The following is a 22,255-nucleotide window of genomic DNA, read 5'->3' as shown; positions in this document are numbered from 1 at the left end:
CCATCTCTTGACAAACATGCATAATTTACTTAGGTATTTGCCAAACCTACTTCATTGTTTTTAGATGCAATTATAATGATTAAGTAGGTACTTATTTGATTAACGACTAATTTATTATCCTTGTAGGATTGAGGAATGCTGGTTGCTGGATTTATTACTCATTACATTTAGGTTGCATCGTGTGTAATAACTTAATACCGGGGAACCCATTGCCGTTCACTAGACATATTATCTATCACTATTAATTAGTTTGTGGATCTGTATTACCTTACCGTTGAACTTCGGACGCCTTATGACACACTTTATGCGTTGCATATATTGCTGGACGATGCCTTAAGCGGTTGTTGGGCTTTGTTTTTGTTGGAAATCCTTAGGGCTGCCGCACATGCCGCCACAACCACAAATGATGCTATCATTCCTTTGCGACGATTTGTAGCGTTTAGCGTCCCCTTTATAATTTTACAATACACAGCGAGTCCATATGATATGTATGAAAACTACAGGAAACATATTGGTGACCCGATCCGTGGTCACGCAGGACTTGTTTCTCGTAGGTATTGCGTGATAGTTGTGACATCTTATGTTAGTAGTAGTAGTTAGTAATCTTGTTCTCACTCATACTCGCATCATATCGAACTAGAGGCATTGTGATTTCCACAGAAAACATGTCTTTTTTCATGGTGAAGTCCCCTTGGACCATACCTAGTTATAACACTTTATTATAGTAAGAAAAACAAGCTTATAAACAAACAACTGATTTATTTCTATGGTATCTAACTATAATAAACAACACTAGATAAGAAAGCGGGACTGTTTATCGTCGCTTCTTCTTCATTTCAGCGCGACTGCCGCCCATATCTTGCAGTTGTTGTTTGAGCTCTAGAAGCTGGTTGTCGGGCACGTAACGTACTTCTTCGTGTTCGATCGCGTGCTCATGCACGCGTAATGTGCAGCCCTCGGGAAGGACGGCGCGCGCCAATCGAAGTAATGTCCCCAATGCCCATGCGGGTACATCTGTTACCTGTTGCGAAAACAACAAATTATATTTAGCACGTAATTATATCGTAAATCAAGTTTACGTCTATTAGTGCCTAAAGGACTTAGCGAATTTTCAAGCATGGCTGAAAGAAACGCAACAATAACAATCATAAAAGGAGATTCGACAAACACAGTTCATCCCTTTATTAATATCAAAGAATGCATTTTGGAAGATTTTTCTCTTTTAAAAAGTGTGTTTATTGTCAAAACTATAGGCTTCACACATGATATTAAAGTGTAACACTTGACATAATGATTGGCGAAGATAAACTAACAACACCAAACTATTCAGGAAATGAATAAACCTTAAAACTCCATAATTACCTGCACATTTCTCTCATAGACATTAAGATGATATTCTGATTCTAGTGCTGTACCTCCAGTCTTGAATCTTTGCACTTTGAATTGCTGTGCGGGAGTTGCCCAGCTATGAAAAAAAAAATATTCGTTAGTTCTTTATGGTTTGAGTTTCCAAAGTGTTGTTTTTCTTTCAGTTCTTTAAAAATTCTAGTAAAAACTCTAGGTTTTTAAAGGATTGAAAAACTCCTGTTTGACATTATGTATGGATGTGAATGAGGCAAGGGAAGTTTGTAAGGATCATACCAAGTGGCGTTCTTTGGGCTCTGCCTACCCGTCTTGGAAAAAGGTGTGATACTATGTATGTATGTCAAATCTCTTTTATTTCTTTCTACCTTGATAAATGCTCACTATTGATCATAAAGATCACTGATTAAGATCTTTCCTACAGTGGCTGTAAGTGATCGGAACTACATGGTACATGTTATGCATGTTAAGTATAATAGGGATTACAAATTATGATAAATTTAGAAATCAATCTGTCTACACTTAGTATTAGAGTGTGTGATTATAAACTCATTAAATTTATAACAAGTAAGTGTTTCGGCTATGAAACATACCACTCATCAACTTGTATGCCCATGACTTCTGCAAATCTGTGTATTTGACTCTGACAGGACTCCAAGAGAGCATAATCATAGCCCTTCAGCTGTAGGTTGAGACAATCATACACTGGTTCGTCAGGCTCCATACTCTGAAACATTACATTTAATAATAATTCTCTATAGTACATATGTATGTAACTTTACAATAATTGTTGACATTAAATTGTAGGAATAGAATAATAGTAGAAAATCAATAAATAAGAAGAAAGATGTGTGCTCTTGTATAAATTGCATGTTCAATTGTTTCAGTTGTAATGTAAATAAATAGATATTTAAATAGGTAAATAAATGTATAAAGTCCAAGTGTTACATTATATTTCTTTAAAAAGCATTTATTAATATTCTTCATTAAATAACTTATAGATGTTTTGAATAACTAAATTAACGATATTTGGACAATAGAAACTACTCACAATTAAATAATCAGGTTCATATAAATCATTTTTTAGTCTTTTTTGTTGAATTTGTAGCGCCGGTATGCAAGATTTTTGTATTAAGTGCGGTTTCAATTGCTGACATCCTTTTACCTGTAAATGCAATACAAAATATCAAAATACACCTCTTACATTGTTTATTGATTATAAAGTGATTGTATAGAGTTTTGTCATACTCACAATATTGAATATTTTGGTGGCAAACATTTTGCGATCAAATTTAAAATCTGCTCACTTTATAAGTGATCAAATAGTGGTTAAAGGAGAAAATAGTTATGTGATCATACGCTAAGGTTATGTTTGGTACTCCGCACTTTCTGAAGTGCGGATCGCAGAGTAACACTCTTAGTCACCAATAGAACTTTGAACAATATTAATTTGGCGTTTCATTCATAAAATATATCAAAGTTCGAAATTAAGTAACGAACGAGAAACAGGAACGAATCTGGGATGTTTCTATTTCTGTTAATGTCAAAACAAATGTCAGATTGTCTCACTGTCACAACGACGTAACCCTCTACGTCCTGAAACGAAGACCACTTTGTGAAAATTGGATGTAGTAAAATATACACGTACACTTAATTAAAAATAATATTAGTGAAAGTCTATACTATAGATTTTCTGTCTTTTTTATTGTGATTTCAAATTAAACTATTGATGCACATAACAGAGTTTCATAATACTGAATTGAAAAAAATAAAAACTGTATTTAGTGATAGCTTATAAAATATTATTTGCAGTTTTAATCTTGCATCTCACTTTTGATTCATAATCTTTTGAAGAGACTGCATCAGTAACAAAGCTGGCAGCTGAAACCCACATGACATTATTCATTTCTAAAAAGACAAATGTCAAAAATATTGTCTATGTTTTGCTTTGCCTTCGTGCGTGAAGACATCAATGAAATGGGAAGAACGGTAAAGAAAATTGAAAATTAGGAGTTCTGTATTTACGATTATTCTACAGTGATCAACTTACCAGTGAATCGTTTATGGTTTTCAATCATTTGAAGCAATTCTGCAGCAGAAATGGCGTCAACGGGTAGTACACCTTTTCCTAAATGGCAACTGGCGATCCTTCTTGGCGCACCTCTTGCCATCGGTTTAGGTTACCTTTATCTAAGAAACAGATTAGAAGACCCAGAAAAGAAAAAGGTGTCTGAATTGAAGGCAAAGACCACCATTTCATTAGACAATGAAGAAAATAACGCAAAGGTTACAGAAAGCGCTATCGACCGCGCTATGAAGCTCAAAGGTGCCGGAAACCGGGCCTTCCACGCAGGAGAGTACGACAAGGCTATTGCTTTGTACAACGATGCGATCGAGGCTTGCCCACCCGATCGTCCTGTCGATCTTGCCACTTTTTATCAGAACCGCTCTGCTTGTTATGAGAAACGTGAAATGTGGGAGCAAGTCAAAGAAGACTGTACTTTTGCTCTTAAACTGAACGAGAAGTATGTGAAGGCATTTTTGAGACGTTCTCGCGCTGCGGAGAAAAGTGGCGATCTTGTATTGGCTTTAGAAGACGTTACATCGGCTTGTATCCTTGAACGATTCCAGGTGCAGAGTTCTTTAGTCAATGCTGACAGGATATTGAAAGCTCTCGGCCGGCAGCATGCGCGCGAAGCTCTGGCTAAACGTCGCCCAGTCATGCCATCCAAGCACTTCATCAGGACTTATTTCTCAGCATTTTCAGAAGACCCAATTGCTAAACTTCAACTTGATGACAAAATTGTTGGTGGATTTGCTAAAGCTAAGCAAGCTCTTGATTCACAAGACTATGAGTCCATTGTTGATGCTTGCACTGAAGAACTTAATGATGCTGATGGAAAGTACAAAAATGAAGCTCTGTTGCTGCGTGCTACATTCTATCTGCTGTTGGGTAGACATGATGAAGCCCAGGCTGACCTGGCAAAGGTTATTGATAGTGAGACATCCACCAAGGTAAAGGTCAATGCTCTGATCAAGCGTGCTTCACTATTCACACAATTGGAAAACACTGAGCGCTGCTTAGAAGACTTTGCTCGGGCCGCTCAGCTGGACCCTAATAACTCTGACATATATCATCATCGTGGACAAGTGTATTTATTGTTGGAGCGCATGGATGAGGCTACCTCAGAATTTGCAAAAGCTGTAGAATTAAATCCTGACTTTTCAATTGCATACATTCAAAAGTGTTATGCGGACTACCGACATGCACAGATCAACAAGAATGTTGGTGCTCTGACACAGGTGAGGGCTGACTTTGAACGTGCTCTAGAGAGGTTCCCTAGATGTGCTGAAGCTTACATATTGTTTGCCCAAGTATTGTCAGACCAGCAAGAGTGGGGCCGCGCTGAGGCTTTGTTTGATGCAGCTCTTTCAGTAGACCCCAGCAATGCCACACTGTATGTCCACAAGGGACTGGTTCAACTGCAGAAGAGCACAGACTTTGACAAGGCTGTAAAACTGATCAACAAAGCCATTGAAATGGATGACAAATGTGACTTTGCTTATGAGACATTGGGCACTATTGAAGTACAGAGGTGAGAGAGACTACATTTTAACTAAATACATCACAAGCATTATTACATAACAACTCTTCTATTTTCATCTTATGTAGAAAACCCATATATTATCTTTAAACTCAGTAACATCTCATATAATGTTGTGTATCTTAACAATAGTTATCCTTCACATGGTTTTTATCCATTGTTATCTTTGTCGTATTATCGGCCATACTGGTAGACATAGTAGATAAGGAGAATTATCTTATGCACATAAAAGTATTGTTTTATTTGTTATGTAACTGATTTGTGTCATTACTCATTCAGTTTTATTAATTCATACTAAAATCATAGATTAGGATGATATGCACATAAACTATGAAGATGAATAATTAATGTGTCTTTATAGTATACTAACTTACACCTGAGCAAATTAAAATTGTCTATGCCATTCTTAAATATATATTTTATCACCCAGACAATTCTATCCAAATAACTTTAGCTGTTTTAACCCTAAATGAAGCAAACTAACTCTCTCTTCACAATCTAAATATTGAGTTTTAACTTACTTTTAAATAATCTAACCATAATATTGTAAATACTTACATATTAATCATCTCTATGTTATTTATTTTCAGAGGAAACTTAAGACGGTCATTGGAATTATTTGAGAAGGCCATTTCGCTAGCCAAGACAGAACTAGAGATGACACACTTGTTCTCGTTGAAGGATGCGGCTGCAGCACAACTGAAGGTGTCAGAGCGTTGGGGACTTGACTGGACTGTGAGCTAGGTTCTTGCCACACAGCTTGTCACATACTCAACGAGAATAAAACCTGGCCGTCCAAGTTAGCCAGAGAGCTCAATAATTCGAAAATTATTCTCATTGTATGTATCCATATTGTTCTCTGTTCACTACCAAAATTTGTTATTAGTTGAAGCTTTAAGACTGCTTGGGATACTATTGTTTCAATGTGTCATATCATTTTAAATATCAATTAATTGTATTTATCAAAACTAGTGCCAGATGGTATTCTCGTTGTGGACTACTGGTACCTAACCGCCGCCGACTCTCATCGCGTCGTTTAAATGAATTTTATGGTGTTATTAAATCTAATAAGCTGCTTTTTTCATAGAAATCTTAATTTTTCAAATAGTATATAATTGTTTAGGTGCACTGTTTACATAAATGTCAGTTTCATCTTGTGGTTCTTAAATATATTAGTCATGATCATGACACTATTTTGCTGAAGCAATTTAAATCTGTTCATTGTAACAATATCACAAAATACTAAAGTTAAATTACATATTGTAGTTGTACAAGAGTATTGTAAATATATTTAGAGTCCTTTTGAAAGCAGCATTTATGTAAGTCCTCAATTGGCAAATATTTGATATCTGGTCCACAATTACATACTATAAAAATTATGTAAGTCATTTGTCTGCTTCACATTGAAGTGGAGATGTGATTGTTACAAAAAACTTGTTTAGTTTAGATATTTATTTTTATTTTTGCATTTAAAATGAACAAAAAAATGTGTAACTAAATTGTTATGTAACTAAAAATGTTGAATTGTTTAATTAAGAAGATGGATTAGGTAGCTTACTTTAAATACTTGCCTTCACTGAATGTCTCGACAACTGAAACTGAATAAAGGCTGAGCGGGGGAAAGTTTAATGACGTGAATGTTGTTTTTCCAATATGTTATTCACTTATCGACTATACATTGTGATATATTATTGTTTTTTTAATTTGCCAATATTTTTTGCATTTATAGCCTCTTAGTTATTTGAATTATATATTGAATTTTAAATTTGTATCCTATAATATTTTTTAAAGCGTGTTTCAACGAAATATCCCACTTACGCCATATAAAATACTAATATCGGTTTATTGATATCTTAACATCAGTTAAGTTTAATTGACAGTCTTGGTACTTAGACGTATATTATGGGAATCGCTCGCATCAGAGTAGAATGACTGATTTTTTGCGTATCATCGATACAAGAAGTTAAAGACAAAATTAATGACTAAAGCTTTGTTAATGCGGTTTTTAGTTTTGGGTCCAAAGAATGAATGTGTGATCAGCATTAGAACGTTTAAAATTGTCGTTATAATTATGATATTCATTGTGGCTATGTGTAGCGGGAATGCGTCTCGAGTTTGTGCGGCGGTGAACGCGTGCGTGCTGGGTGCGTTCAATACATTTACTCGCAGCAACAGAGAGATACAAATTCTATGGACGTCTATTGTGTTACTTAAAGTTTATCTATGAATGTTAGTTACTGTTTAATACTATATGTATTTCAACTCCTCCCCCCTCCGTATTAAGTCGACAAATGTTAATTTGTCAAGAGAAAAGTTAGAAAAACACCTACGGAAATCATATGATGTTTTGGATGCACCCTCAAATTATCAGTTAGATTGTGAATTTAGTATTTGTAGCTCGCTGAGATGGTTCTACAAGAGTTGTTACCTCACCGATAGTGAATAGTTATCAATTTATGAAAACTACGAAATACATTATTGAAACTAAATACATTTTGTTTGTTTGCACATAATGCTGTGATACCCATAAAAATATTAAATTTGTTTGTTTATACTAAACAGTTGGTAAATGCTTACCTATTTTGTGAAGTTAGTAATTAAAATATTTTGGTTTCTTTCCTACACACTATCATCTCAATTGATACCCGCAGCAGCCGGCATTGACTACACCTATGTTAATAAAAAAAGTCGTCTAGAGTCTAGACAAGCGGCAGCGTGTCGAGTCACGGAAAACAAAAATCACAGCATCACGCCTGGTCGAGGTTTATCTGGAAGTAGGCAGGTAGATATACACCTTGAGTGACACAATTTTCTGCAATAATGGTTTTGTTTGTAAAGGAGATGGAACAACCCAATATCACTGTGTCGATTCCTTTCGATCTCTAAAAAACAGCAGTCGCTAACACTAGAACCGCACGGGCTGATTGTCAAGAACTAGTAGGCTATAATATAGACATATTTCATGTAAAACTGACAATGAAAGGTACTAATGCTGTTACTAATAATCATTTATTTTCTAAACAATGTTCACAAGACATGTCCCTTACTTTGTTATAATGGGACTTTTAGTTACCGGCGTTATGGGCAGGATCCTCTATTGTACAGAGGGTTATTCGGCCCTAGTCGCACTGATATGGCAAAGACTCGATGTTTGTCGACAATATCGTGCCCACGTTCAGGTAAGTCTTTCAACATAGAGTTGAAACAGGTGGTGAAGTAAAGGAAAGTACAGTGTCTACGTCAATTTAAAACAAATATTGTACAGTCACTGGTAGTTCACAGTGATATTCTAATAGAACTTACCAGAAAAGTGTATTGTGCAGGTTATGTAGGGCTTATTTATTGTCGTTTTCCGTCTTCCAAGGTTTGTTTCTTATCAATTATTTATTTCTCGGGGAACTACTCTATTCTCTTATTTCGATACCTGTGTAAGGGTGGACAACTCCTTCACTGAAACACTAGCCAGATAAATCGAAAAATGGCATAGAACCTAAGCGGCTTTCGAATACGTGAAAACACTTTATGACTTTAACATCTAGTAGATTAATGTTAAACTGTTGACGATGACGTGACTAGTATTTGTGAGAATATAGTAGAAAAGCATATTATTATGCTTGCCTCATGATTTCGAGTTAAGTTTCCATTTATAATCTTTGGTTACGTATACTTTACATAGAGATTGAATAGTTTAATCAGACCTTGTTTCATAATTAGTCGTAAGATCATAAGTACCATTTGATAGGCAACCTGTTACCTGTCATTACTTCTGCAGTTTTGCACGTAATTCATGTCATGATAAAAGTAATTTCTAGTTTTCTTGCAAACCTGCTATAAGTGTTTCACCTTAAATTACCATTCAGCAGTGACAGTTTTACAACACTTTATGAAGTGAAATATGCACACACATGCTGTGGAAACAGTTGTGGCTTCTGGTATTTTTATATGAAACAAATGCTGTGCTTCTTTGCTACAACTGCTCGGCAACCCATCGGGACGTGAACCAATGCGCAGGGGCGTATGGTTCATACATAGTACCTTTTAATGATACTGGGAGATTTCTTATCAATTGCAGTGGAGGTGTTTATGTTCAACACTTTTATGAAATGAATACTTACCTTAGTTCAGTTTAAATATAAAATCTAAATCACTTTTAATTTAATAGAGAATGCGATGTGCTTCGTGAGGAGCTGGTCAGCGCGATCTCGATATGCCTGGATAGTTCAGAGAGGATGCTACGAGGCTTCTGCGGATGATATGCTCGTTAAATCTGTCACCGTACCTACAAGATCCATGTCATGTAAACATGAAAGGTATTGCTCAATACATAATGATGTAAAGCATAGTTAGTACCAGTAGAACAAAATTTTGGCAATACTTTTTAGACTAATCAATCAACAGGAGTGACACTGGCACCGGAATTAATCTGATGACTGAGCAAACGTACTTTTATACTATAGGTGCTTTTTCTCTGTAGCAAATACGAAACTTGATAAGACTATATAAGAGCCCTATAAATATATTTAACACTCTAATGCGTAGGTAGTTACGTACTTTACAGTTACTGTGCACTGTGCAGGTGTATAAGATGGCCAATTGCCAATTTTAGGTACCTACTTAGTCTACTTTCTATTACTTGCCCCTACAAAGTATCTTCGAAATTAAAGCTTGCTGATTAAAAATCAATATTGAATACTTATCCATTACACGTATTTCAGACAAACAGACGCGGAGTACAATCTATGTCTGTGTCAAGCAAACTGGTGCAACACTGCTTCATACGCTATGCCATCTGTGATACAATACTTCACCAGCCTACCCAGATACTTAATAGGGTACTTACGATTTTATACTTGAATACTTGCAAAGCTTAATGTTACGTGTGTTTCTATAAATTATCAAGTTCTTATTGTCAGTGTTTTCTTGTAGATTACTATCGCTCACGCTGTTTTACTTAACTGCCGCTGACCCTCCATCATAGATGACTCCTTATAGGTTACACTGGATCGCAATAAATGTGACTTTATGGGTTTATAAGCAGCTTTCACTTTATCTAAGGTGTCTCTGTCTATTTCTACGAAAAGGATGGTAAGAAATGTGTGTGTTAGTGGGCCGCGTCCGCTGCTCGCACGTGGCTTTTTGTAGACGTGCATCAATCTAAACACATATAATTAGAAAAATGAAAGATTGTCCACTCTATCATTCATAAATGTATAAATAAAGTTAATTGTCAATATAAAAAAGTAACGCGAATAATTCATTAATAATTTAAAATTACCATTAATTACTCGCTTCCGCCGGAAATATCTAATTATCGCAAATAAATTTTAGCGTTTAAAATGCAAGCAATAGTTTGAATATTATTTATTTTGTACAAAGCAATTAAATATTTTAATTGCTACTTTAAAATTTATACAAAAGTTAGAAGGAACGTAGGTAGGTACTAGGTAAATTCGCACTAAAAGGTAAGTGGTAAACGTAGAAGTACGTATCATGGTATATGCTCAGAGAAGATTAAAGTCGGTGTGTGCTCTGCACTGTAGCATTATCTAATACATAATTACATAACTTGTATATGGGACCTAGGTATCAACTGTCTTGACGTTTAGGGATGAGGTTTGGCAGGTAGGTTTAATAGGATCTACGTTTATTAATAAAAAAAAGTTGTTATTTTTAAATAGTAATATTTGTATTATGTAACGCTTAAAACTAAAATAAATAAGTTCACTAAATAGGTGCGCAATAAACAAATTAGTCTCATTAAAATTGGAATGATTCCTTTCTTCATATGTTCCGTTTATTACAAATTACTACACTAATAAGCATCACTCATTACGTATGAGAGCTAAAGATAGGCCATGAATTACAACTGTCATAAAATAATAATGTCATTCCTGGACATGTTTAAAAATTACACACCTCTGGTTTAACTAGGATGTAGCTTACTATTCGCAGCTATAATATCTACCTAACGAAGTAAGAAAAGGGAGGTATTTTTCATTTTCCTCCAAATCAGGTTTATGCCTAAAGCATGATTTGATTATGGTGCGGAAATAAAAATAATGGAGTCAGTTGAAGTTTCGGTGGGGGTCGATCACCAGATTGTCTTGTTAAACACTTTGTCATAAAATCCGCACCACAAGTTTTTGTTTTTGGTATTGTGCTATGTAAATTTATCCTATTGGGTCTCCGTTAAGCACTGTTTTCGTTCATCTTTCTCCATCTAATATTTCATCGCTATTCTCTAATTCTTCATCTATAGCTGAGGCCGCGTCACTAGTTACTGCTTGCGCGATCAATCCAGTAATACCAGTCTCATTTTTTTTACCTTCTAAGAAATTATATACGTATTCCTCTATATCGTCTTCATCAAATGGCAATAAGTCTTCAAGGTCAATTTGGCGTTTCTTCCGAAGTCCTCCAGAGCTTTTTTTAGCATTTGAGTAATTGTTTTCATCATTATCCACAATACCCTTTCTGTATATTTCTACTGGTACGTCGCTGCCGTCGCTTACATCATATTTGATTCCAAGGTCGGCTTCCTGAATCTCTATTGATCCTAGACCCTTGTCAATCAATGATTTTAGATTTTTGGCTTTACCTTTTCGGGTAACATCGGATATATCAATTTTTTTAGCGGATTTTTTTATTATCGGATGTAAATGCTTAACTTCATTCGTCTCCAAGGGTTTAGAAATTTCATTACTGGTTGTATCTTTGCTATCGGGGACTTTTGGTTTGGATCCATATGTTTTAACTTTAGAGTGTCCTTGAATGATTAAATACATTGGCACAGTGGGCGTTTCAGTTGTAGATTTAACATTTTCTGAATACTCTTCTATCGTTGTAGGTATCGGTGTAGTAAAACGACCATGTAGATAAGGGCCATGTGTGTACAGAGCGGGGTTATTATTTGAAATTTGAGAGTTCACATGAAATTGCTGTTTTTGAGAATTAGTTGAGCTTTCAGATATTTTAACTGGTGGCGGTGGTTGCATCGTTTGCATTGTTTCAATTTGCATGTCTTCAGTATTTTGTTCATTAAATATTTGTATATTTTCTGACGCGTGCGCATATAGATTGTCCTCAAGCCTTTCAGGTCCATTAACCATAGGCATAGTCATCATAGGTCTAAGCATATCAAACATATTTTTTTCCATTTTAGTTACTGAGGTAGGTAACGGCGTTTGCTGAAATACGACTGCATTATTTTTCTCAGTAGATTCGATCTCTGGAATTTCTGTAGGAATATCGACTATTTCAGTTGTTCGCTCTGTGGGCCATGTTACCTGCGTGAAGGACGTGGATGTTTCCGTCGTAATAGTTGGTGGTAATGCAGTGGGCAGGAAAGTTTGTATCTTTAATGGACTAGATATTTTTTTCGGAGGAGGAGGTGCTTCGGATAGCATTGGCTTGTAGAACGAATATGGATGTTTGGATAGTTCGATATGATCATTAAGAATTAAATTATGTGTATCATTAGCGACGTCAGCATCGTCGACAGGTGTCGTCGGGCCCCAACCTGCGTAATCGCTACTCACTGCGTTACTAGCGACTGTTTTAGTTTCATTGGCATTTGAAAGCCAATTTTGTGTAGTGGTCGAGGATTGATAAATTAGATTAGATTCTTGCAAAGCATAGAACGATGATAAATGTTCAGGGGTGGCTGTTGAATCAGGGAGTGCAATCTTTGGTGGAATGCTTGGCGAAGAAACTATTTGAGATTGGACTTCACTAGCTATAGGAGTTTTATCTTCGGATAACGTAAACAATGGTAGCTTATGGCCAGGAGGTGGAGGCGGTGGCGGAACTAGTATCGTCATGGGATAATGATCGTTCAGTTTATACGTGAAGTCTTCGTACTTGTTTGGTTGTGGCCGAAGTACGTGTCGTCTCGGTGGCATCGGTGGCAAAGGTGGCTGTCGGGAAGTAACACTTGGTTTTCTTGAAGAAACGCCGAGCATAAGTACTTCTGACTTTCTTTCGGGATAATGTTCTCTTTCAAGTCTAGTTTCGTCAGCCCAATAGTGAACTCGCTCGAGGACTGGTGGTTCGTAATCATACGTTGGATCATTGCGTAGCGGATCCCCACGACCTGTAAGTGGTTTCCATTGTTCAAAATCCATGCGGGGTGAAAATATAGAAGTCAAACTGCCTTGGTTTTCCGTGTCAACTCCATCTGTAATAAAATGTAAAATGTACATTTTTATGTCTGTTGTAGATTAAAGTCTCTATTTAATGTTTTTTAATAGAAGTATATGGCCTGTATCAACAAATGTTTGCTGCGTTAATCATTTAAATGGATCTGTTTTATTTGTGTCAGTTTGAATATGCTACTTACATGTGATGTTAGCAATTTGGTTGACCGGTGCATCATCAACCGCAAGCAAATCGGAGGTGAAGGAGCGACAGGTTGCTACTTTAGCTAGCAACACTAATAACAACGTTCTTAATTGTACCTGGAAATAAAAAAATACATACATAAATGTACAATATAACACTAAGTTCCTTTGAGCAGAGACTAAATAACGCTTTTCGCTTGTCGCTACGATCTCTACAATTACGACGTTAAACTTCCCAATATATAAATTAAACATTGAGAAAATTTACCGGCTTATAGCTGTATGTGTGTTTGTGTATTTCAATAACAGATATGTAAATTCTTTTAATCATAATTATTGTGTTTCTGCCGCGAAAAATCACAAAATAATGCATCATGTTTTTCTCTCTCAAAGTTCATATTGGCCATTCATTTGGTACAAGGTCACTAAAGGATGACCCGTCCGATGGGCTAAACGCAACCATCAATCTACCCGCCAAGCGCGTCGGTTATCTCAAATCCTCTTTTAGGAAATGTACAGCCCGGTACGGAGGTAGAAAGGAACTTCAATCAATTATCTATATCTATACTTATAATAAATCTGTAGAGAGGTCAATTCTGTACATTGAATATATTTAAAAAAAAACCAATGGGGGATGTTTAGTAACGGATACTGATACCGAATCTGCAATTTATAATTTTCTTTTCTGTCTGTCTGTCTGTCTGTCTGTCTGTCTGTCTGTCCTCCGTCTGTATGTGTCGCTATCACGTAAAAACTACCGAATAGAATGCACTGAAATTTGGTATATGCATAGAATAAGTAGTGGAGCACTTTCTAGGATACTTTTTATAGCATAAAATTTCAAAGATTTTTAGAAAATTGAAAAAAATACCTAAAAGTCGTTTGAACCTGCGTTTCCCTATAGAGACCATAGATGGCTTTACAATCCATTTCACAACATTCGCAGAAAGTTAACGCGGCGCCCGCCGTATGGATACCTGTTGTTCGCACCAACCAATAGATGGCGTTATACTTAGTCCGCAACAAAGCATGTTTTTTCTAATTAATTTATTTAATTGGCTTTATTATAAAAAAAATACCTTTGAAACATGCTATACATTTATAAGATTTTCAAACATAAATGTTGTATGATATATTACACAAAAATGTTGGTTTACGTGGGTCCGGTGCGGTCGGGATATCCTAGATGGCAAATCGAGTAATTTCGTTTGTTGTCGTTGTTCGCCGCAACTAACAGATGGCGTTGTTGTTCGAAACACATAACGAAATTAATTGGTTGCATTAAGGAAATAAATTGGATAGCTATGAAACAGACTATGTGGTAAGTTTTAAAAAATAAACAACGGATGATGTATAAAAAATAATTACGGGTTACGCGTTTCGGACGTATCATCGCAAGTATACATTATTACGCGTGTGAAGAGCTCCGGCGCAGATAGGTCTGTCTGTAGCTATAATAATATTCTGAATCCAGACGGGTAAGCAATGGTCAGTCTATAATAAGGTATTATATTTTACACTGTAAACTGGTACGGATACAGACGAGAGCGGAAAAGAAGGTAACCACAGGAAATCAGGCCTGCCTGAGCCTGTGTCACATTGTGTGCCCTTCGGGTCCCTTTCGTAAATAACCATTAGATGACAAAAGAGTTGTTAGCATTTTTATGTGTAGGTGTATCGAGCGCTTCGCAATTCGCGTGCTCAAACGAATAAGCAACGGTACGAAATTCACGCGAGCGGAGCCGCACGGGTCAGCTAGTGATAAATACAATAGTATTAAAGGTTAAGCAGGGTATCATTAAAATTATCCCTACTTGTATAGTTAAGTATGAGAGCATTATCTAAAATGACCGGCCACTTATACCTAACTATAAAATAAATTCATGTGTGGCATGAATATTTAAGTGCGTACCGTAACTAACTTTTTCGGCATCATTGTGTTTCAGACAACAAGTAAATTATCCCTGACTCGCAGAGCCTGATTCAGACATCAGATTTTTGCCGCATGTTCTCTTTTTGAAACTATAGAAAACATGATTTTCATCCAATTAGAGTGGTAGTGAACGTTTTTTGGAAGATTTTGGCCACGACAGTACCTCGTTAAAATGCCGACTGCATCGGCGGGAAGAAAGACGAGCTAATTTAATATTTTAACCATCCTCTTTATTTATATATACGAAATACGTGACCTCAATGGCTTTTTATGGAAAAAACTGGGCAAGATCAAGTCGTTTCCTTGTCCAACGCAGTGTTCCAAATTTGCTTACAAAATTAAATCAGAAACCAAAATTTATATGAAATTCATCGCTTACGTTGAACCTCCATATTATATTTTTTTTCTGTACCTACCTCATGTTCTAAATCAATCGTTTTAAGGTATAAGGTAATTCCTAACTTAATAAAATTTTCACACAGGGGAATAACACTAGTTTCTGCGTTTAAATACCAAGCCTTCACTATAGAGATGAATCTTCGTCACTTTCGAGTATGAAAGAAGTCAATACTTCATTACTCTGCTACGTAAAATCACATACATTAAGCTCTACATTTACAAACAAAGAGTTAAGGTAGAAACAGTAATGCCCCTACAGACATCTACCAAAATTATATTTGCTATAAGAACAAAACCATCTTGTAGTAAAGTCAATGGGATGTGAGACCTACTAATACCTATATTAACGTTTAGCACCCGAGGTACCAGGATACAATGGACGGCGTCAGTGAAAGCGGCACGTGCACCGAATCGCTAACACACCTCACACTTGACGGGAATCATATTAAGGTGTTTTGCATTTAATTTAGCCTATTTTAAGGCGTCCTTTCACTCTCTTAATAGTATGGCACAAGTATAATTTAGTTATTTTCATTTAATTGTTTAAGTGCCAGTATAGCTTTGTACAAAATTTATAAATGTCTTGAAGTGGGCTCCGTAAACTTAGTTCGCCTAAGTGAAATGATTGGTAATGATTTTTAAACAAAGTTTGATAAGATTGTTTTACAATATTATAGAATAAAGTTCACACTGCTTTTAATTTAGAACTGGGAAACATGTAGAGATGTACTTAGTCATAATTTGTGATGAGTTACACATGAAACTAATCGTAAGTCCGCACTCCTAAAACAAGCTAATAAGCATTAGCTGAAAAAGCACGTTATAAAAGGTCTAATACTAAAATGTTCTCATTTCACATTTGTCAAGTACGTTTTGTGCGTACTTAATATTATTATTTTTCCCCGTGCGTCCAATCGGCACGTTCAGCAAACATTTGTTCGAAGTCCAAACGAGGTGCAACTTTCCTTTTCTAGTTTTATAAGCATTGTGGTTAACCGAGTCCTCTAGTTTTACTAACTTAATGAAATTATATACAAACCACCAACGTACTCAAGCTAGCCAGTGAAAACTTAATTGACAGGCTGGCATTGAATGTCTTGTACTTGGTTTATAAAAGGATTCAATCTTAATTATTGTGTGACACCAAAGCTTATAAATGGGAAGACTTCTTACGAATTAGTAATTGTAGAATTCAGTTTATCATTAGTGAATACTGAGTGCTTATTATTATTTACCGGTTGAATAAGGAAGCTGTTCTAACGATGTAGATGCTGACTAAAAACATCGTTGTCGCTTTATTACTACGTACGCAGTCATGTAGATTACTTGCAGGCATTTGCATTGAAAACATTGTAATTTTTATGACGCATAATGCATCTTCTCATATTATGCATCATTACTTTTTACTTGCGTTCACTATCTATACATGCACAATTTTATCATGAGACCTTTACGTACATGGCTCGCTTTTACCCGCGCCTCTGCCTGCCAACACTATCCAATTTCTCAGCACCGTTTTACACCTACTCACTCGTGTCTCTTTTAGAGAAACTCCAACGTCAAATTTGATCCTTCCCGTATCTCAAATACTTACAACATCATTTGAAGTGTACCTAAGTAGTTGAAGCTTCTTTCCCTTTATCATAGTTTCTACAACTTGTTTTTCTGTGACGGAAACCATATCTATAACTATCATATGTAGAGGCGAGAATGCACAGATACCCAGTTAATTTTAATAGGTATGTAGGTACCGAGAATTACCTACGGACACCTCTACAATGGACATGACATAAAACTGCCTTCGAACCTGTCTCCGACACAGATTCCGTTAGGCTTCGGTGCCAGACGAGCTGCATATGGATACCAACATAAGCGCATGCAATATTTACTTGTATGTACATCTGCCTACTATAAAATTATCATTATTTTGTATACTTACTACGTACTTTGTACATCTTCGCAAGTAATACCGTAAGTACTGAACGAGGCACGTGTAATATTAGTTTTAACAATATGACTCTACCTAAACAGTTAGCGCTAAGGAGAATACGTATTTGGTGCACTTTACTCGTACATTTAAAATCTCACAGCAGCAAACTAACAATACTGTCTTTATTTACATAATTATTTTGATTTCAGTAACACAGATTTAAAATATTCGTAAATATTATAAATAGAATATTTAAATTGTTCTTCAAAGTTACAGCGTGTAATGTTGCTATCACATGTTTGGAAACGCAGAACGAATGAGAGGAAAGGGGAAGAAATTCGACAGCTGATTTAATGTATGCCAGTACTTTCTGTAGACATTGAATACCTATTTTCATAATAGTATTTAGCCTTTCCTTGGGTGCCATCAGCGCTAGAGGACTTGTTTAGCCTATAGTAGTTTATTATAGTCGATAAACGATGTTATTCAGCCGCTTATGGTCCACCAGTTGGTAAATGTACTTAAACCTACTTTTTACGCCAGTCATGTGTCAGTATACAAAAAAAGTAGCAGACTTGTGAAAAAGGGTTTTTCTATGTTGTCCAGACATAAGGTTCAAGATTTGATTTGCCAGTGGTCTGATTGGAAACTAAAGGCTTATTATAGCGAAGAAAAATTTCACGCAATTCGGTAAAGAAACGGAAATTTCGTGTTATTGCAGTCTTGACGCTTGTACTTGTTCTATACGAAAATGACGTTGATGCATGTAACTGGTAATAAAAGTGTGTGCGTAAAATCAATTTTTGGGTGATCGATCACAATGACGCATCGTTCTAACGCCACTTGAGATGGATAGCGTGATAAATACGGCCTAAAATGATTCGGTCATTGATACATTTGGCACGATTTTCAGCTTAATTTTAATAGTTATCTAATATTACGTGATTAATGAAATACATATAAAAGTTTGAGGTTTCACCGTAAGTTTTCTCGGTTGATTCACGTCTCACACAATAGTACATATAATTTAAGTGGGCCTCTTAGGTATAAATCATGATACATGTTCTTCCGAAAACTCGTATATATTTGTTAGTGAAAGTTTTTGAAGCATTTATTTATAAAGTTGACGTTGATACACGAGAGTGTGGTGGCGGAGGGTTGCGGGGCGGAGGCGTGGGAACGGCGCGCGCGCAGACCGAGTGGCGCCACGGGCGGTTTGACGCCCACGCTGCCGTCGCACCCGCCCGCCGCCGCCACCGCCGCCGCCGCTACGCCGGGACCCACATCACGTTTGTAGCATATTTTTTTCATTTAATAATAACTTGAAACTTATCATCTTGATAATCCATAAATTCGTTACGAGTTTTCGGTGTTCGATTCTACCTTAAATGGCAGTAATAAGTTAGTAGATATGCATTAATCTGGGAGCGGACTCTGACCATTATCTAAGCCAATAGTAAAGACGTAAGCACCTTACTTTATAAACTTTTATCCGCTGACGTGTGAGAACAGAAAACACAGAAATCGAGGTAATCCTTCAATTAGACGTATCGGCAGCGTGATGGCGGCGTGTGGGTGCAGAAGGAAAGATATAACACTTTCACACGCTTTATGTGTCGATGACCCGGCGGCGCGCGGCGGCCGCACTTGATCGAAGCAGAAGACATGCCCACGCCACCGCCCGCCCGCGGCCGCCGCGCGCCGCCCGCTACTGACGATGCCACAATTACGTACTTTCAGAACACGCTAAACTTTGCTACCTGGATTGTGGCCTAAATTACAAATGATTTAATGAGAAACCAAGAGGAGACGGTATAAAATATTAACTTTTAGGTTTACAAGATTTATTGGTCACGATTGCATTTACTACTTTTAAACGACGAAGTGCACCGCGTAGATAGTAGGTAGATATAGTAGGCACATAATTATTTTAGATTTTAATAAATGATTGATACGGTCCTCCAACTGTAAGTTTTCTTTGTCGGCACTCACGCAAAACGAAACATAAATGCTTATTGATACAATTTAAAATACGATCAAAGTGAATCGATGTGATTAGGCTCTTAGGGTTGCAGTAAACGATCTTTCCTGCAGGGTGTTTACAAACCGAACAACTGAAATCACCCGCGTGTTGCGTCACACGATAAATTTCTGCATAAGTTGGTTAATAAACGTTTCAGCTAATTATCTTATTACCGTTGTAGTAATTCTACTACGAAACTAATTAATTCATGACATTGACATGCATTTAACCGGTTTTTGATGGACATACTTATTTCGCGGAACCGTATAAAAGTTATTTTTTTAGTCCCTGCACCTAATATAGTCTGACTGACTAATTGTTTTATGTCTGATTATTTATCATTGACCAAAATTCCATGCAATTTTTAAGATTTTAATACTCCCTTTTCCTTTCCGCTTCGTATCGTTTTTCAGGTTTACGGAATAAAAGATTAGTTCTTTTTTATTCTGCAAACATATTACCTATGTAACATTAGTATATTTTTTTCTGCAAACATTTGACTCAAACTTCGTTTTAGTAAGAGTAGAGAAAAAATATGATAAAAAGAAAATGTGACGCGTTGATGTCTTTTGTAGGAAAGAAAATATAAACATCGTTTGTTTATGATTTTTTAACAAATGAGTGCTACTAACGAAGATACTTTAACTGCAGTTATATGAACAATTACACGGTTTTATTATATGGTTATTGGATATTTTCTTACGGCCAATTTCTATATGGGATGGACCATAACAAAATAATCATCTTTTGGACTTCGGAGAGCGTAAGTATGATCAAGAAACAACTTGAGCCTACAATTTATAGTATTCTAATCAAACCTTTTTCGATATTCCAATAGCAGTAGAGAATCGGATAGCTGATGGCTATATAAATAAATAAATTATAAATTGTGTTTTGTGCTATATTAAGATGAGATAAGCTTTAGTTATTGTAACTGATAACGAGACGATTTAAATAGCTAACCGAATCAAACCCTTCTTAATAATTTTGTGTTTAATTAAATTTTATTTTATATCTTCGATTAAAAAAATAAATAAAAATTAATTGAAAATTACTACTTACCAAAATCATATTGAACTCGAGTAGTGAAGAACGTGGTAAAGTCGTACACTACACAATACTGTCACGGTCAGGCTGTATGGAGGTTGTATCGCGCGCCGCGGTCAAGCGCGTTTCCCGCACGACGTCTGCACCGCGTCTGCGCGACTCATTCATAGCGCACGCGCGACACCCGGCCGGACCACGACGCCTGCATGAGACCACACATTGTGTGAAAAACCTCCACATGCTCGCATTACAGCGCTTTCAAAACCTTAAATTAACTGAAACTTTCTTAGCAATATATAGACTTCGGATCATTACTATTCTGTTATCTGATATTTTGTGGGATCGAAATTAAGTTGGTGTTTAAAGAGATGATTCACGGTTTTCTACGGAATCTAATGTTAGTTGAATAATTCCTTGGGGATTTCTGCCTTGCAGAATTTTATTGCTTTTTTTAGAAAAAGAACTACCGGCAATAGTGCTCATAGCCATCGATTGGTACATATATACCTAGTTATTTATATTAGTACGTACATTTCTTGGATTGTACTACAAATGAGTATTTATATCTAATTTGCAATCAATTTCTGATATCTCAAATTGATGTATCTAGTTAGATACTGTTTGAACTAAAGATTAAATCAAATCTAGGTACATCTATATAAAGTACTGTCGCTTATAATAAAACAAACTAGTTTTCGAGACGCGCCCACGCACGTATACTATAATTACGTACGCACACCAATATCGTTTATGGGTATTCCACTAAATAAGTAGGTATTATTTTTATGAATTATTGTAATGAACCATGTTTGCTGGCCAGTGGCCACTCTAGCGCTGAATTATGATAAAATGTTCAAGCAGCTGGTCTGACGTATATCGTATATTTTACTGTTAACCTGTTCCGTATATTAGGTCATTCAATTTTAGCCAATAGCTTCGAAAAGCCTTTACAACATTCAAATTCACATATCGATAGAGTAGGAGGTATTTCTCTTTACATAAGTACAAGCATCGGAGAAAAATATATTTTCCTATAACATGTAGTCGCAGTTACGAAAACATTTCATGTTTACCTACTACTATCTACTTATAGCTTTCATTTGCTAGAAACACAGAAACTTTTAAGCCGGACATACTTTAGTACTGTGTTGTATTCCGCGGATTGAACACAATACTAATTTCCGGCTCAATCGTACTATGCGACTCGTTATCTTCATCGAGTTACAGCCGTCCTTTATGAGAGTCTCTATCATATATCAAACACATCGAAGGACCAAAACACAGAATAATTGAGAAATGTAGGACAAATATTTGTTTGCTTTTTAGGTCATGTTTTTTATTTACGTTACAGGTCATGACTTTAACTTTAGGAGATACCTACCTGCTTAATCTATTTAACAAACATTTTGTTATAAATGCTTTAAAAGATTTATTTGCTATAAAAGGAGTTCGTGTTTATATACTTTTGGCAAGCGACATAGCATAGTGGTATTGTATGCTAATGTAGTAAAGAATGGGGTGACATGATGACCGCTTGTTAACCACTGGTTGTGTTGTGGCCGCACATGAAACACTTTCAATTACACCACAACCTTTAACCGTAAAACGACGGTAATA

At 36.1% G+C, this 22,255-nt stretch overlaps 3 protein-coding genes across 3 annotated transcripts; 1 reads left to right on the top strand and 2 right to left on the bottom strand.

Annotated features, from left to right (window-relative positions):
- Positions 1-739: 739 nt before the first annotated feature.
- Positions 740-2,923, bottom strand: mRpL48 (mitochondrial ribosomal protein L48). The gene is made up of 5 exons (XM_076118666.1): positions 2,615-2,923; positions 2,414-2,527; positions 1,956-2,089; positions 1,363-1,465; positions 740-1,021 (listed from the first exon to the last, which is right to left on the bottom strand). Exons 1-5 carry the CDS (start codon positions 2,639-2,641, stop codon positions 815-817), a joined length of 585 nt encoding a protein of 194 aa, XP_075974781.1. The 5' UTR covers positions 2,642-2,923; the 3' UTR covers positions 740-814.
- Positions 2,924-3,283: 360 nt separating this feature from the next.
- Positions 3,284-6,738, top strand: Tom70 (translocase of outer membrane 70). Its single transcript, XM_076118643.1, has 2 exons — positions 3,284-4,958; positions 5,558-6,738. Exons 1-2 carry the CDS (start codon positions 3,463-3,465, stop codon positions 5,709-5,711), a joined length of 1,650 nt encoding a protein of 549 aa, XP_075974758.1. The 5' UTR covers positions 3,284-3,462; the 3' UTR covers positions 5,712-6,738.
- Positions 6,739-10,628: 3,890 nt separating this feature from the next.
- Positions 10,629-20,830, bottom strand: LOC142975651 (uncharacterized). Its single transcript, XM_076118638.1, has 3 exons — positions 20,654-20,830; positions 13,306-13,423; positions 10,629-13,143 (listed from the first exon to the last, which is right to left on the bottom strand). The coding sequence occupies exons 1-3, from the start codon at positions 20,660-20,662 to the stop codon at positions 11,174-11,176; spliced, it is 2,097 nt and encodes a 698-aa protein (XP_075974753.1). The 5' UTR covers positions 20,663-20,830; the 3' UTR covers positions 10,629-11,173.
- Between the last annotated feature and the right edge of the window lie 1,425 nt (positions 20,831-22,255).

The sequence above is a fragment of the Anticarsia gemmatalis genome, chromosome 9 (genome assembly GCF_050436995.1).
Source record: "Anticarsia gemmatalis isolate Benzon Research Colony breed Stoneville strain chromosome 9, ilAntGemm2 primary, whole genome shotgun sequence".
NCBI classification, from domain to species: Eukaryota; Metazoa; Arthropoda; class Insecta; order Lepidoptera; family Erebidae; genus Anticarsia; species Anticarsia gemmatalis.
The sequence above is the reverse complement of the archived record's forward strand: the minus strand, read 5'-3'. Positions and strand labels throughout refer to the sequence as shown.